The sequence below is a fragment of the Danio aesculapii genome, chromosome 20, assembly GCF_903798145.1.
Source record: "Danio aesculapii chromosome 20, fDanAes4.1, whole genome shotgun sequence".
Taxonomy (NCBI): Eukaryota; Metazoa; Chordata; class Actinopteri; order Cypriniformes; family Danionidae; genus Danio; species Danio aesculapii.
The window spans coordinates 39,722,801-39,740,395 of record NC_079454.1 but is presented as its reverse complement, the minus strand read 5'-3'; the positions used below and the strand labels follow the sequence as shown (position 1 = coordinate 39,740,395).

General features: G+C 36.3%; 1 protein-coding gene across 1 annotated transcript in view; it reads right to left on the bottom strand.

Annotated features, from left to right (window-relative positions):
• mpv17 (mitochondrial inner membrane protein MPV17) overlaps positions 1-17,595 on the bottom strand; it is a 46,683-nt gene that overhangs the window by 10,664 nt on the left and 18,424 nt on the right. The window contains exons 3-5 of the mRNA XM_056445529.1: positions 10,540-10,655; positions 3,165-3,257; positions 589-684 (exon numbers count right to left, since the gene is read on the bottom strand). Of these exons, the coding sequence (XP_056301504.1) occupies positions 589-684; positions 3,165-3,257; positions 10,540-10,655 (305 nt within the window). The remainder of the gene's footprint in view (positions 1-588; positions 685-3,164; positions 3,258-10,539; positions 10,656-17,595) is intronic.

Genomic DNA, 17,595 nt, shown 5'->3' with positions numbered 1-17,595 from the left:
TAAAATATGTGAAATGTTGTTTTGGTCATTCTAAAATCCCTCAGCCAAAGTCTGTCATCACAGTGGTTCAGTATTATTACCTCCAGAACTGTATAGCGGCTGCACTTCCAAAGAGCGTCTCACACCTATACAAGCCAGTGTTTTTGCACACTGACTTTTATTTTCAGTCAGCCAGCCCAAGCGCTTCCTGTGAACTGTCTTGCCATTACAAAATCCCCACGTTTAAGATCTGATTTCTTTTAAAAAAATCATTGCCTGGTAGACGTGTAATATAAAGTGGGTATCCGATCGAACAAGAAGCACTTTAAAATATGAAATTTGTATATATGTAATATGTAAATATGTATTTCAATGGAGTTTCTGCGCTAGCTACTAAACGGCGCCAGCGTTTGCATGGTCTTTCATCTCATTTTATGCATAAACAACTAAATGAATGCTTAAGTCTATTTCATTGAATGTATTGTAATTACATTATAACACTGATGCTGTAAAAGGAACTGTACGAAATTGAAAATAGTCACATAAAACTTTCATCGGAGGTTTATCATTGGCTGAAAATTGGCTGATTGGCTTTTGTTGATAAATTACCCTCTTGAGTTTGGCAACATTTTCCTCCAAAGTCAGTCCATTGAGGGCTCCAGTTATTCCCAGAAAAGCACCCAAGAAACACGGAGCAAAGCCCACCTGTGGAGATATAAACGGCAGAATAGATCAGAGATAAAAACCTTCTCATTCCTTTTTAGGTGACATATAACCATACATGTTTAATCAAGTTCAGTGTTCATAATAAATGCCATTACAAATCTAATCCAGCTCAATTGTTAATTTATAGACTACTGACAGACATTTTCACATCTAATAGAATATGCAAGACACACGTTGAAAGCTATTAGAGAGACAATGAAAGAATGATGCATTGACTTATTATTAGCATGCTAGATCACTTATCCAGCACGTTTCATGCAGCGGATGTCCTTCCAGCCACAACCCATCTCTGGAAAACATCCATACACACTCATTCACTACAAACAATTTAGCCTACATTCACCTGTACCGCATGTCTTTGGACTGTGGGTGAAACCGGAGCCGGAAACCGGAAACCCACGCGAACGCAGGGAGAACATGCAAACTCCACACAGAAACGCCAACTGACCCAGCCTAGGCTAGAACCAGCGACCTTCTTGCTGTGAGGCGACAGCACTACCTACTGCGCCACTGCGTCGCCCACTGTGGGACTCTTGTTTTGTTAAATGTTATGACTCAATCTAGCCTCAAGAACTAATTGAAATGTCCAAGTAATATCTGAGGACCTCTTAAGATTTACGCAGCCGATTAAGTCCCTCAACAATATCCACAAAAACGAACGCGAACACACACACACACACAACTTCTTGCCGCCTTATAAGCTTTCAGAAATGTAGAAAGTGGGTCTCTAAAAATAGCAGTAGAATCTGTTTTGTGGATAAATGTGGTAGGCTGCTGTTTGGGTGTAATCCGCAGATGGGGAAAGGGCCTGTCTTGCGTGCTTTTGTCCGTTTCATCCTGTACATTCATTCCAGCGATCAAGTAAACAATGACTTATGCAAACACTCATTTGTTTGACTGCCTATCAAGGGATGGATTACTTGACATGCATGAAGGGAGAGCTCGCCTGGAAAACCCAAAAGGGATCAAGCACGCAGCAACAGCAATAAATAGCAGCTGTTAAGCACTGTAATATGCATCTACATACTCCAATAAAGACTTTACATTCAGATCCAACCTCAACTTTAACTATTTAGATGTTTTGTACTGCAGTTATGAAAGATCTTGAGATTATTCTTGGCTTTTTGTATTACTTATCCTTTAACGCTCCCAAATTAACACGAGTAATATAAAAAGTAAATGATGGGGAAAAGAGTGTTTTTTTCTCCCCCAGGCATTTGTTAGAAACACTTCTGTGTTTCTGTTTGTACAGATTATATTTTTATACAGTGCATCCGGAAAGTATCCATAGCGCTTCACTTTTTCCAAATTTGTTTATGCTACAGCCTTATTCCAAAATGGATTAAATTAATTTATTTTCTCAAAATTATGCACACAATACCCCATAATGACAATGTGAAAAAAGATTTTTTGAAATTGTTGCAAATCTATAAAAAAAAAAAAACCCTGAAAAATCACATGTACATAAGTATTCACTTTGCTCAATACTTTGTTGATGCCCCTTTGGCAGCAATTACAGCCTCAAGTCTTTTTGAATATGATGCCACAAGCTTGGCACCTGCACCTGTCTTAGGGAATTTTTGCCTATTGCTCTTTGTAGTACCTCTCAAGCTCTATCAGGTAGGATGGGAAGCGACGGTGTACAGACATTTTTAGATCTCTCCAGAGATGTTCAATAGGATTTAGCTCTGGGCTCTGGCTGGGCCACTCAAGGACATTCACTGAGTTGTTCAGACAGAGTGACCATAGGAGTAATTGATCACCTCGCTTACTAAGGCCCTTCTTCCCTGATCACTTAGCTTAGAATATATGATGCCATAAATGTTCATCACCTTCAAATTGTTACCATCAGGTCGTGGATATTGTGTTCCCAGATGTTTAATAAATAGGACAAAACTATCATTTATACTTTTTATATAGTTGATGGCCAGTAGACTGGATATTAATTTAGAGTAGGGGTACTATGGTACTTCAAGTTTTTTAATGATATGTTTATTTGTATAAAAGCCAAATGTGAAATTTCAGATGTCTTTGTGAGTGTATGCTGCAAATAAAATATCCCTAAGGGGATAAAATAAAGTGAACTAACTAACTAACTAACTAACATCATTTAAATATAATAATAAATTGTTATATTTGCAATGAGAAGCAACAATGTTATGGAATGTGTACCTATTGCTGAGCCATTTTTTAAATGTTATACTATAAATAACTTATTATAATTAAATAAATAGTTTACATTGTGTAATAATATTAATAATAATATTAATAGGTAATTATATAATATCATTGAGAACCATTGTTGTTATGTCAGCAGTACTAATTTATATACAGAGAGGAAGAAAAGGATTTGGTTACAAATATGTATATTAATATGTTGTATTTTAATAATAATATTACTTATTTTATTAATAAAGTAAAAAAAAAAAATCTATAAATATCTGCAGTGAATGGCCCACCTGGTCAACAAGCATTTTCTTCAGAGCTGCACTTTTAGTACCACCTGTAACAAGTTTGTCCAGCACCTTGTACCATCCACCGACCACCGGACCCTTAAAAAAAACACACACAAAAAGCCCTTATTAACACCAATATCAGACATAAAACCCCCAAAACACTTCAATAAACAATCACGAACACAAGCCCAGAACATTGAAGTCGTGCCAGTGGTGTCATTTGTTTATGACGTGATTATGAAAACAGCGGGCTGTAATTAGCTCCAATCCTCAGTGAATTAATGAGCTTTCTTTTCTTTTTCCCAGTGTGGCTTCAGTCTGGCTCTGATTAACAAACTGATCAATAAATGTGTCAAAAAGTGTCTCCCGCGACTGTTTCAGTCAACAATGACAACTGAAATCTTCTGCAAATCCCTCTTTTAATGCAAATATAATTTGTGGTTCAGCAGCATCCGTGCAAAATCACCCACCGATGTCAAATTATGCATATGGACGTCTTTAATAAACAGCTGTGCGCTGGATTGAGAACCCGTTTGTCATTTGTCAATGCACAGTTGAAATACGGCTGCTTTGTTCATTCTTCTCCGTCTTTTTAACAAAACAAAGATGTCAAATTACACATAAAATGATTAATATTGAGCTTCTGTCTAACTAGCAGTAATAATCCAGTCTGAAACCCTAAATGTACAGAATACAAGCATGTCGGAAACTAAAAATAACTGCTGTTCAATGCACAGAAAATAATTAAGAGTAGCAGGACAAACATTAGCTGAAGTTCTGACCTGTGGTTCAGTCTTTTGTTCTAACGGCATTGAAACAGATTTTACTGCTCTAATAATAACGACAGAGGACTGATGTTTAAAGGCTGAAGCGAGTGTGCTCAGGCTTGTAAAAGCTTTGAATCATACAGGCCATTTGCAGATTAGACCTCAAGTCATTTGGACAGAACTAGTGCATTAGTGCTGTGTGTGTGAGAGAGTGAGAGGTAGAGAAGAGCTCAATATATCAATCACTGTATGCAGCAGTGCAACTTTATTTTCTTTTTACAAACACAACACCTCTACACATGATCTGCAGACCTGTAAACAGTTGCGTTTGCATTACCCTTCAATTTGCGAGCATTTAAAGGTGCCTTATAGTGCATTGATCAATGGGCTCTATTTTATTGACCTAGGCGGAGAGTCTAAAGCTTATGGCGCAAAAGCATTAAGGGTGTGTCTGAATCCGCTTTTGCTATTTTAAGGACAGAAAAATACGGTTTGCGCCTCGGCACATGGTCTAACAGGGTTGTGCTTATTCTCTTATTGAGTTATGGGTGTGTTTTGAGTATAACGTGCATTAAACCAATCAGAGTCTCATCTCCCTTTAAGAGTCAGTTGTGCCGCGCCGTGGTGTATTTGCTGTTTACACGGCGGACTTTGTAAGTGGAAAAACTGAATGCTTCACTTGCGCGAAAACAGCTAAACAGACCATCTGCAGCGAGAATAAAGAATGAGCCTCCTCCATTCGGCCTCTTTACTTTCACTTTACTCCTTCACTTTCGTGGATAAGGAAACATCCATTAGCCTACATATTTAATTTTGTTTGTTAAGCGCAAAGATTTGTTTCAAAACTATTTCTAAATTCAATTCTAATTTCCAGCAAATGAATGAATGAACAATAATAACGAAGTGTGGTCAAACAACTGAGTTATATCAAACACACGTCCTGTTCTTATGCCCCATATGGTGATGCAGACGTCTCCAAAACCTGACAGGAGGACAAATCTAAGCTTGTTTTCATTAAAACAAATATAAATTTCCATATAATAATTAATACTAATAACATTAACAACACTATACAAATGCAAATTGTCATGAACAAACTGAAAAAAGCGCCCCGAGGTGAAGAAGGCATGGAGGCAGTGGTTTTTATATTTATGCAGAAAATAATAATTTTTGTAATATTTTAATCCTTAAATTTTTTTTCATTTGTAAAGATATTTGCATTTTGCTGTACATCATGTGTGTATTAAGCAATGTGTACGGGTTTAAGGTGCACACCTAACGCACTCTTCGCTAGACTTTAGACCTGCTTTTAGCTGGTCAATTGCACAGTCTATTTTAGTTCCTCAAAATAGCAACGTGCCAACAATGCGCCTTAACACACCTCCTTTCTAGACCAGAACACCCATGAGTCCACAAAGCGGCACAAATGGATTTGCCATTTAAACAACATGGCGCATAATAGGAAAATGAGGGTTGCGTTGGTCTGAAATTAGCAACAAATCAAGCCAAACAAGTCTTGCGCCTTATTGCGCCGGGTGTATGATAGGGCCCAGTGAGTTCAATTGCTCTCTGAAGGTATGTAGCTTAGGCAAGTTCAAAAAAAAATCTCCAGGAAGAGTTTTATTTGCTCATTTATTAAAAGGAGTTATCCCTAGAATCAGAAGGTCCATTTTGACCATATTTGGAACGATCATGAATATTAATGAGCTCTGCTCTGACATGCCTGCAGCTCAGTGCCTGCTCTCTCACTCACAAACACACATATAGGTTAGTCACAATAATCAATATACTTATCGTGCAATATTTGGAGATGACTTCAATCATTTTTGCTGTTGCAATATATAATTACAAATTCACGAACAACGTAAAAGTCATTTCACAATGACATTGCCATCCTACCTCACCAGTGTCAAAGTTTATAATTAAGCATTTACCTAATAGGACATTTAATAGTATATATAATAGGACATTTGCCTGTTTAATATCAAATTACAGAATCTAAACAACCGTAAGGATGATAAGTATGATAAGTGTTTATGGCTATTTGCATTATGTTGTTATACAATCATTATATAATTAGTGGCATAAAATGATCTCAAAATGACAATAATTTCCCTTATCGCAACAATGTATTGCACAACAAAAATACCTTATTGTGATTCATGACAGGCCTATAAACACACTCTGAAGTACTCTGGAATAAACACGTGAAAAATAACCATTCTTCATTTGTCCAAAAAAATATTTTGACAAATTGAGTAGATAGGGCAGCACGGTGGCGCAGTGGGTAGTACAACCACTAAAGGTTGCTGGTTCGAGCCTCGGCTGGGCCAGTTGGCATTTTTGTGTGGAGTTTGTGTTCACGTGGGTGTCCTTTGGGTGCTCTGGTTTCCCCCACAAGTCCAAAAATTGTCCGTAGTGTATGAGTGTGTATGGGTGTTTCCCAGTGATGTGTTGCAGCTGGAAGGGCATCCGCTGCATAAAACAAATGCTGGTTAGTTGGTGGTTCATTCCGCTGTGGCGACCCCAGATTAATAAAGGGACTAAGCTGAAAAGAAAATGAATGAATGAAATTGAATAGATGCCTTGTTAAACTTCTAACTGAAGTAGAAGTTGTAGTGGTTTACTTTAGCTAGCTATTTTTAATTCACCTGAAAAAAAACTGCTCCTGAGTTGTGTTGTGGATAATATAGGCTAAATTGTAATTATACTCTGTAAAAGAGTCAGACAAATATGTATTTAGAATTTTTATTTTTTTATTTACACGTTTTCAACAGTGGAAGACCAAACAAAGAAAAGAAATGAATAGGTTCATTGACCAGGTGTGCATTAAAGGGCACCTATGGTGAAAAATCTACTTTTCAAGCTGTTTGGACAGAAATGTGTGTAAGTATAGTGTATAAACTGTCATATTGGGGTGAAATAAACACACCCAGTCCTTTTTTTTCAAATTAAACAACATAAAAACGGTGGACCAATTGGAGCGGTTTTCAGATCGACTGCAACTTTACGTAGGAGTGCGGTCCCCCCGCCCACCAATATTGATTGACAGCTGTAGGTATTAACATGTCCGGTAGTCACGTGTATAATCATATCATCAAGAGAGGACGAGCGCAAAGCAGTCGGGAATAAAAGGTGTGTTCAGTTCGCTAGGATCATCAATCATCATCAAACGTGATCAAGAGTGAGTTTCACATGTTTAAAATGTTTTAAAACAGAGCATGTGTGTAATGAATTACAGCGATTCACTTCAGATGCACTTAATCAGCACAGCCGCGTGTCAGAACAATTATAAAAGAAGACGCTTCAATCGCGGTTTGTGGACGTTAAATCAGGTTTATTTTGTACATTAATATAAGAGATATCCATACAGCAGTGGAGATTACCAGTATCATGTCACATATGCTTGCAAAATGAGTACAAAGCTTAACGCTCTCTCTCTCTCTCTCTTTGTGTGTGTGTGTTTGTGTGTCTGCGTGTCTGAGCTATGTGTGTGTGTATGTCTGCGCTACGTTTGTGTGTGTGTGTATGTATCTGCGCTATGTGTTTGTGTCCTTGCTGTGTGTGTGCGTGAACTTTGTAATGACATTGTGTGTGACTCATTGTTGCAAATCCACAAAAAAATTCATCAAATACTGATTGTTAAAGTTCTTACTGTAGTATTTATCACACACGTTACGTGAGATCTGCTTCCTGAGGCAGCCGAGGGCGGCGATTGCTGACAGGCACGTGGGAACGGTGGGCGGGGATGACTAGCCTTAAAGGGCCAGTACAAAAAAAACAGCAAAACCTTTTTTCCAGCTATAATATAAACACTTCAAACAGCTATAATAAATAATCTGATGGGTGTTTTGAGCTGAAACTTTACAGACACATTTTGGGGACACAAAAGACTTATATTAAATATGAAAAAAGGGGTAAACTATGTGCCCTTTAAATGAATCATTTCATCTTTATTTATATAGCGCTATTACAATGTAGATTGTGTCAAAGCAGCTTAACATAAAAGTTCTAGTAAATTGAAACTGAGTCAGTCCAGTTTTCATAGTTTAAACCTACTGTAAAATAATCATAAAAAATGCTATAATAAAAGAACAACTTACCTTGAGCAGATCGTGTGACACAAAAAACTGGTTAATGCAAGACATTTTACGATCAAAATTCATTCATTCATTCATTTTCCTTCGGCTTAGTCCCTTATGGCCCATTTCAAAATACTATTTTTGGCTCCATTCATTAATTTTCCCTTGGCTTAGTCACTTATTTATCAGGGGTCGCCACAGCGGAATTAACCGCCAACCATTCCAGCATATGTTTTAAGCAGCAGATACCCTTCCAGCCAGAACCCAGTATTGGGAAAAACCCATACACTCTCACAGTCACACACAAACACACACTCATACACTAAGGCCAAGTTTGTTTACCCAATTTACCTATAGTCTTTGAACTGTGAGGGAAAACACCTCCCAGAGGACACCCACTCCAACATGAGGAGAACATGCAAACTCCACACAAGAATGCCAACTGGACCAGCAGGGACTCAAACTATCAACCTTCTTGCTGTGAGGCGACAGTACTAACCACTGAGCCACCATGCAACCCTACTATCAAAATAATAAACTACAGTTTAAAAGATACTAAAATAAAAACTATTCTCAAAGATACTGTGGAAATATAAATGTATACAATTTAATTACAAATAACAATGATATTTGTATAACTGAAAAGTTATATTCTTTGGTTTTTGAATATATTATGTCAATCAAAACTATAGCAGCCCAGGGGTGAGAGACATTAAAACCTATTGCCTTCCTGAGCAAGGGTTTAAGCCAAAGTGATGCAAATGCTAAATGCAGGGACACAATGACTGTGCTTTTGTCCTGTTGTGATACTATCAAGCTGGTTAGGGGTGCGTTTCCCAAATAACGACATAACTCACGGCTGAACTATCATAGTTTGATGCATTGATTGGGAAAAGAACGATGTAGTGACGAGTGTTTCCCAAAACCCAAAGTTTCTCTGTCGCAGATCCATCATTTAGTTAGTTAGTTATAACGTAAAACGTCCATAATGATGCTTAGTCCCTTTATTAATCAGGGGTCACCACAGCGGAATTAACCACCAACTTATCCAGCATATGTTTTATGCAGCGGATGCGGGAACTTATTCTAATATCATATATAAATCAATCAATAAATAAATAAATAATGAGGCTATTTATTAAGAAATGAAATGTAATATTTATTATTTATTAGGAAATGGAAAAAAATCCTACTTTAATAATAATAATGATGATGATGATGATGATTATGATGATTATTATTTTTATTCTTAAGTAGGATATAGTTTTTTTTTTTTTTATATTTTTGAACAGTCTACTTTTACAATTTGACACATGCAAACCACTGCAGAAATGTTCTACCAACCGGCCCATGTCATATACATTACAGAAGCTTAATAAGATACTCAATAAATAACCGAGGAAAAATTAAAACTATTAGCGTATGCTATATATTTTGTTTTCACAAGCTTTGGAGACGCAACATAAATAGCGCTTTTAAATAAAAGGTCACCTCAAGCTTTCGTCATGAGCCATGGTTGTGTTCAAAATGACATCAATGTTTTCAAAGTGTACTGTGAAGGGAGCGCAATTGTCAATATGAAGATCATTAAAACTGAACTGTGAAAATACTTTGAAAGCAGTTTACACCAAAGAGAGATGACGTTAATGCTTTTTTTAAAAAATCATTCCAAGTTTAAATGTTAGAATGTTCTAAACGAATATGGAATGGGGGGGATAACTGGGAATAGAACACAGCCAGGAACTATGTTTCTAACTACAGCTCCAGAAGTGTAGTTGCAAGCATAGAAATTTGCGACATAGTTTGCGAATGTTCGTTGGAACAATGGACTTGGGAAACGCCAAATCAGCGAACTATGTTTGTAATGACAGAACTTGCGACCTTAGTTGGCTAACGATGGTTTTCAAAAATGCACCCCAGGGCAGATGAAACCTCAGGATCAATTCAAGACCCTAAAACAAGATCTAGTCATGCCTGTTTTCTACACCTTCAGCTAGCCTCCTAAAAACATATTTTAGATAGGACATCTTTCTCTAAATAGAATTCAGACTTGCTTCGGAATTGTCTGATTGCAGACTAACCAGCACGTCTTAATAAAGAAGTTCTGCTTGTTCAAGTCTCCTGAACTGGATCCTCATTCGTTTATTTGTTGCAACAGCACCATTGTACTGTTGGTAACTAAAAAATACAGCTTTGAATATTATGTAATACAGCTTTTCTAGAAATCCTATATGCCAGATAACCATGCAAGACAAACTATTGTTGCTCACATGAGACTATAACTATATTTTTGTGGCCAGCAAGATGTATAATAAAATGTAAAAGAATTTGAGTATAAAAATGTAATAAATGACCTTTCTGATGTGTTTTTAAAACCTACATTTTATTTTCATACATTGACACACATCAAGTTTTAGTTTGTATCTCTCTTGGCACTATATTTCAATTACATCAGTCCAAAAACTAACAAAGTGTGAGACTCTCATGAGGAACACACATGCAAATGAAGCAGAATCACAGGAGACTTACGACAAAGAAGAAGCCAATGCTCATCATCTTGGCGGTGCGTCTTGCGTTGTGATTGGCCAGTCCGCGGCGCTCAATCAACTGCTGAGAGATGACATCACCCACACCCACCAGAGAGCCTGAAAGAGAGAGAGAGAGAGAGAGTAAAAATGAGACAGAGAGAGACATCTGTTTGCCAAGTCGCCCAGCATGAAGACCCACACTCAGGTAATCACACCATGGAGAACTGACAGGAAACACTCATTCAGATTTTTGACGCCCCATTCACTCCCTATTACTGACTAAAGAGATGATGCAAATCCTGACTTTCTGACCTTTAGACTATCAATAGCTATCTCTCCATTCAAAGTTGGCAATTTAACTTTATAGAGAATGTCAAGTATTGCATATTTAAGTAAGGAATAATTGATAACAGGCAGATGAGAAGGAAAAGGCCTTTTTTTAATCTTTTCTACAATTGGTACATTTCGTTAAAAAAAAAAAAAGAAATCTGCATATTTATGCAGAATACATTAAACAAAAAATACTTTTTAACTTTTATTTAAGGTTTATGATGCAAATCCAATTTGAACCACCTGTTTTTTTATTAAAAGACAGAAAATATTTATTTACAACCTGTACTGTACATGAAACACACTGTACTGTATAAACATGTGCATATTATTCAATAATAAAACTGAAATTAAAAATGATCAATTGAAGGACATAAAAAATTGTCTACTAGTTATCTGTTGAGGCAAAGTCACGAGTTTTGTTGCTCATTAAGAAATTGATTGCCATCATGGTTTATTTGCGTATCTTTTTAATGCATAAAGCCTGTTTATTCAATATCTCAAAAAGTGTGTAAAACGTTTGCAGATGGAAACAACTTTAACAAAACTATTCCAAAATTTGCGGGTCATTATTTAATTTATGATGTAAATTCAAATAAATTAGCACCCTTATTCAGTGACAAAAACACATTTTCACAGTATAATTAGGACGTTTGTCAATATTTGCAGAAAAAGGAAAAAGAAGCAAACAAAAAAAAAACCCAACATACATAAATCATGGGACAGCATTGTGGCACGTGATAAACTTGATATGTCACCATGTAAATTAATCAACGTGTTCTAAATAATGGTCATATACAGTTAAGGTCAGAATTATCAGACCCCCTTTGAATTTTTTTTCTTTTTTCATCATTTCCCAAATGATGTTTAACAGAGCAAAGAAATTTTCACAATATGTCTGATAATATTTTTTCTTTTGGAGAAAGTCTTATTTGTTTTATTTCGACTATAATAAAAGCAGCTTTTAATTTTTTAAAAGCCATTTTAAGGTCAATATTATTAGCTCCTTAAAGCTTTTTTTTTTCATAGTCTACAGAACAAACCATCATTATACAATAACTTGCCTAATTACCCTAACCTGCCTAGTTAACCTTATTAACGTAGTTAAGCCTTTAAATCACTTTAAGCTGTAAAGAAGTGTCTTGAAAAATATCTAGTCAAATATTATTTACTGTCATCACGGCAAAGATAAAATAAATCAGTTATTAGAAATGTGTTGAAAAAAAAAATCTTCTTTCCGTTTAACAGAAATTGGGGGAAAAAAAAAACAGGGGGGCTAATAAATCTGACTTCAACTGTACATACATATATTGAAAATTTTTCCAATTGAATGCACTGACTTTATGAGGCACAATTATTTCTTGTACTACAATCCTAACACATACCCATTATCAAATGGTATAAAAATAATAGAAGAGGCCTAAAATAACCAAGATCACAACTATACTGAAACTAAGATGCAGCGACTTCAAGACATCCAACCAGTCACTCCACAATGACCTTTAAATGTCACACAGTAAATTTCCCATTGCATTCAGACCCTCTCATGAACACTACGGGAGGCCGTTTCCTAATAGCAGGGACAGATGTTATCCTGTAAAACACGATTAGTCAAACAAGCCATGCAACACATTTTTTAGGACACTCAAGTCAGAAAACATTTCTAATTGTTGCTCAACCTCTTATTTATCAATCAATACCTGTGTTAAATGCTGCACAATGTGCCCTGACAGAAATAAAATAATGTATATGTAAATAAAAAAGTATGCTTAGAGCAGAAATTAATTTTTTAAATATTTTTAGTAGGGCTGTGCAATTAAATCAAAATAAAATTTGGATTTTGGCTTATAATTACCATGAGAATACAGTAATCAAGATAAAACAATAATAATAATAATATTAAATTCATAATAATAATTCCTTACATTTATATAGCGCTTTTCTGGACACTCAAAGCACTTTACACATAGGGGGGAATCTCCTCATCCACCACCAGTGTGCAGCATCCACCTGAATGATGCGACGGCAGCCATATTGCACCAGACCGCACACCACACACCAGCTGATTGGTGGACAGAGTGATGAAGCTAATTATGATATGGGGGTGGTTAGGAGGCCATGATGGACAGAGGCCAGTGGACAAATTTAGCCCAGGATGCCAGGACACCCTTTTTTGGAGCACCTTTGGGATGTGGTGGAACAGGAGAGTTGCATCATGGATGAGCAGCCGACAAATCTGCAGCAACTGTGTGATGCTATCATGTCAATATGGTGCAAAATCTCTGAAGAATATTTACAGTACCTTGTTGAATCTATATCACGAACGATTAAGGCAGTTCTAAAGGCACAAGGTGTTCTACTCAGGTACTAGTTAGATGTATTTATTTTTCCCCATAATGGAGTAGCCAAACTAGTGATGAAAATTTGTATAAATTCCCATAATCGATCATTGTAACAAGCAATTGATAATTTAATCATTAACCCTAGCAATACAAGATGCATCTACTTCTGTCACTGAAAATGAGACCCAAAAGACATCCTCAAACAAAATGCAAATGATTTTACTGTAAATAAAAGGCAAGTCTGATTGAAAAAATCAATGACTGATCATTTAACAGAACCATTTGAGGACCTAGACCACAAAAACAGTCACAATTGTCCATTTTGTCAAACTGAGATTTAAACATCACTTGAATAAATAATCTTCCCATCGAAGTATGGTTTGCTAGGACAATATTTGGCCAACAAACAACTATTTGAAAACCTGGAATCTGAGGATTAAAAAAAAAAAAAACTATATATATATATATATATATCACCTTTAAAGTTGTCTAAATAAAGAGCTTATCCATAGCATCCTCTCAGATGAATAAATGTGGCCATGTCAGCAAATATTATTTTGTTACTGGTAGTTTTTTTAAAGTGTATATAATCAAAATCCTGAGAATACAAAATATTTTTTTGCTAAAATTATACTTATCAATGCCCCAGCCATGTTAAAGGCTTATGCCATTTAGTTAATAGCCCACTTCATCTGGCTTTACATAACTCACATGGATAAAATACCAATATTAAATGTTCATGAGCTAAATGCTCCAGTTGAGTTAGGTGATTTGCTAATAATTTCAAGTAATTAACAATCTGGTAATGATGTCCACAATGGATGCAGAAGAACTTGATGCAACAGCAGCTCTGCAGCTCTGAGTTCCACTCCACTTTTAGACACATAAAATGTAGTTTGTGTCAAAGCAGCTTAACATAGAAGTTGCAGTAAATTGAAACTGCTTCAGTCCAGTTTTTAGAGTTTTTCAGTTCAGTGATATTAATATTTTCCTGCTGAAAGTCCAAACATTGAAGAGCAAATTCATCGATGCGCAGCATCGCGATGGTGAGCAACAAACTCCACCTATTGACGAAAGTGAAGGAAAAAACGAACCTTGAGAAAAACCAGGCATCATCAAGCGAACCAGGAAAGCTTACATTCCCTCAACCCTTCAATTTTGACAAAGGGATCGAGTTGTCTTCATATGTTATGACATTAAAAAAATTGACTGGAATGCAACCTTCGTTACCCACTGAAGCTAAGCAAGGCTGATCCTGGTAAGTACCTCCATGGGAAACTACTGCTGAAAAAGGTGCTAGTGAGGTCAGCAAGGGGTGCTCATTCTGTGGTCTGTGTGGGTCTTAGTGCCCCAGTATAGTGACATGGGCACTATACCGTCAGTGAGTTCTGTCCTTCAAATGAAACGCTTCACTGATGTCCTTACTCTCTATAGTAATTAAAAATTCCAGGATGTCCTTCAAAAAGAGTAGAGGTGCGTATCCGTTCCTGATCAAACCTGCCTCCATCCATCACGACCTCCTAACCATCCCCATAGCATCTAATTGGCTTCATCACTCTGTCTCCTCTCAACCAATGAGTATCGATACTACCACAGCTGCACAATACATCGTTTCAGGATCGATATCCCAATGTGTACATCTGCAATGGTCACACTCAACGTTGAGTCTGAATTATAGTTTACCATGTACTGTGCTTTTTAGGGCCACTGCTAAGTCTAACCATAGTTAGGTTTATGGTTTACATGTGTTTTTAAGGCCTGTGACTGAGCGCTTCAAAAAAGTATATATATATATATATATATATATATATATATATATATATATATATATATATATATATATATATGTTAATTATATAATAATACAGAAAAAAAATTATTTCTTATTTTGAATTTGTCTCTTGTTTCTAGTCCACATATCTACATTTCAAAGCAAAAACAACCTTATTTTAATAACCTCATTGGCAGAACTATTTAGTTTGACTTATTTCTTCTGAAGGTGAAAACAAAACTATATTTTTACTTGATCTAAAAAATCTGGATATTTCGACAAAAAATGAGAAAGTAAGAAAAGCATTTTTTGTATTCTTATTCAATTTCTGTACCTGAATACTGTGAGCCTCCTTAGAAAACCATCGAGCTATTCAAATCATCTTCTGAAACTGTATTATTGAAATATTTATCGCAAAAAATAAAATATCGCAATATCAGATTTTCCCAATATCGTGCAGCCCTAGATCAGACCCTCTGGTTTTTCACAATTCCGCGATCGCTGAATCCAACGCAAAATCAACAAAAAGTCGCAAATTTTTGCGATCCTGCAAAATTCTTAATTTAAACACAAAATAATTGCAAAATTTTTTTTTAAATGTCATAAAACATCAAATTCCAAACCATATAATTAAATTGTATTTATTTCAGTTCGCAATGAATTGTTTTACATAACTTATAGACGCTGCACACGCAGCAGACCTGATGTATTTGTGTGTCTCTCGAAAAATTATGTCTCGCGTGCACTCTCACATAATTACAATACATTACACGAAATTGGGGGCATGCTTGTGCAGTAAGCAGACGCAAATGAACCGCGAGTGATTTACATGTTAAGTCATAGCAATGATGAGACGTTTGGGAATTACCACCACAAAATCATTCAATTTCTATCATGAAAAACTAGGGGGTCTGCTAGATACTACACACTGGTGGTTAAGGAGATTCCTCTGAAAATCTGCAAAGTGCTTTGAGTGCCCAGAAAGTGCTATATAAATGTAACAAATGATTATTAAATGAGCACTCTACACTTTTGAAAATAATTTTTCGACTCCCCTAGAATAACACAGTTGAGAACTTGAGTTTCTGAATCCATCCCAGATTTATTTCATTTTCATTTGAACCCAGAGTATGTTAAGCTTTTCCTTTTATGCTGGTACTCCTCACTTTGCGTTAGAGACAAAAAAAAAACAACCTCAGAGCTTTGTCAGAACTTGTTCCAAGATTATTGGTATGCCTCTCCACAGAGTTTAGCAGAGTTACATGTGCAGGACATGCTAAGGAAAATTCAAAGAGAGATGGAAGATGATTCTCATCCTCTGAAGCCTTATTTTATACTGCCCTCAGGCAGAATGTTCAGAAGCATTAAATGCTCTAATAATAGATATGAATTCAACTTTGTTCCAGAGGCCATAAGGCTTTATAATCTTAAATTTGAGCGTTTAAAATTTTTAACGTATGGGTTCTTCTTTGTTTTTTTTTTGGCAGTTTTATTATATCTATGAAGTTATTATCATTAAGCATGCTGGACTGTGTTTTTTAATAAGTGATTTGTGTGTGTGTTTGTTGTGTCATGATGCTACTGCCCTAATTTAACTCCCCCTGGTGGAATTAATAAAGTGGTCATACTTAAACTCACAGGTATTTATCTGATCTTTGGGTCTGGTGGAAGCACTTTTAATTTAGCTTAGCATAGCATAGTTCATTGAATAGGATGAGACAATTAGCATCTCAAAAATGACAAATGAAGACTTATTATTCTAGGCCATTATGGCAAGGAACTCTCATTCTGGTGTAATATTCAAAAAACTTTTCTGCTAACAGCTGTATGTGACGTCTCTGGTTTAATTAAATTCAATTCATGTTTATTTCTATGGCGCTTTTACAATGTAGACTGTGTCAAAGCAGCTTAATATAGTTCTAATAAAGTCCAGTTTTTAGAGTTTAAGTTCAGTTTAGTTCAGTACAGTTCAGGTTGGTTTAAATTTCATTGCTGAAAGTTCAAAAACTGAAGAGCAAATTCATCGATGTGCAGCTCCACAAGTCCTGATTCGAGCACTTCACCAATTGACGAAAGTGAAGGAAAAAACCTTGAGAAAAACCAGGCTCAGTTGGGCACGACCATTATTCTTCTGGCCAAACTTCCTATTTGGAGCTGCAGTCCAGGCGGCGAAGGTTGGAGAAGCAGGACGTCCATAGTGGAGAACTGCAGGTATGAGTAGGACACCGGCGGGTGGTCAGGCTGGCCTACAGGATCAATGCGTGCTCATTTCTCACTGTGGTCTTTTAGGAATCAGTCTCATTCACTCCATTCCTCCATGACCACCACAGCATCAGCTCAGGCTACGGCCTGGTCTAGGATTATGGATAGCTTGGCATCATTCTTTACAGGTGAAGTCTCTGGTGAAGTGTTTCTCTTCTGTTATTTATTTATTTTCCCTCCATATCTCCATCTACTTTAATTAAAAAAGTTTAAAAAATAATAATAAGTGGAACTTTGGTATGATTTTACATCACCTGAAAATAGCTCCTACCTAGATAACTCTTACAAATGTGTTCATGGTTGCAAGGCATGTTCCCAGTGAAAGGTGACGGTCACGTTGGTAATGTTGATG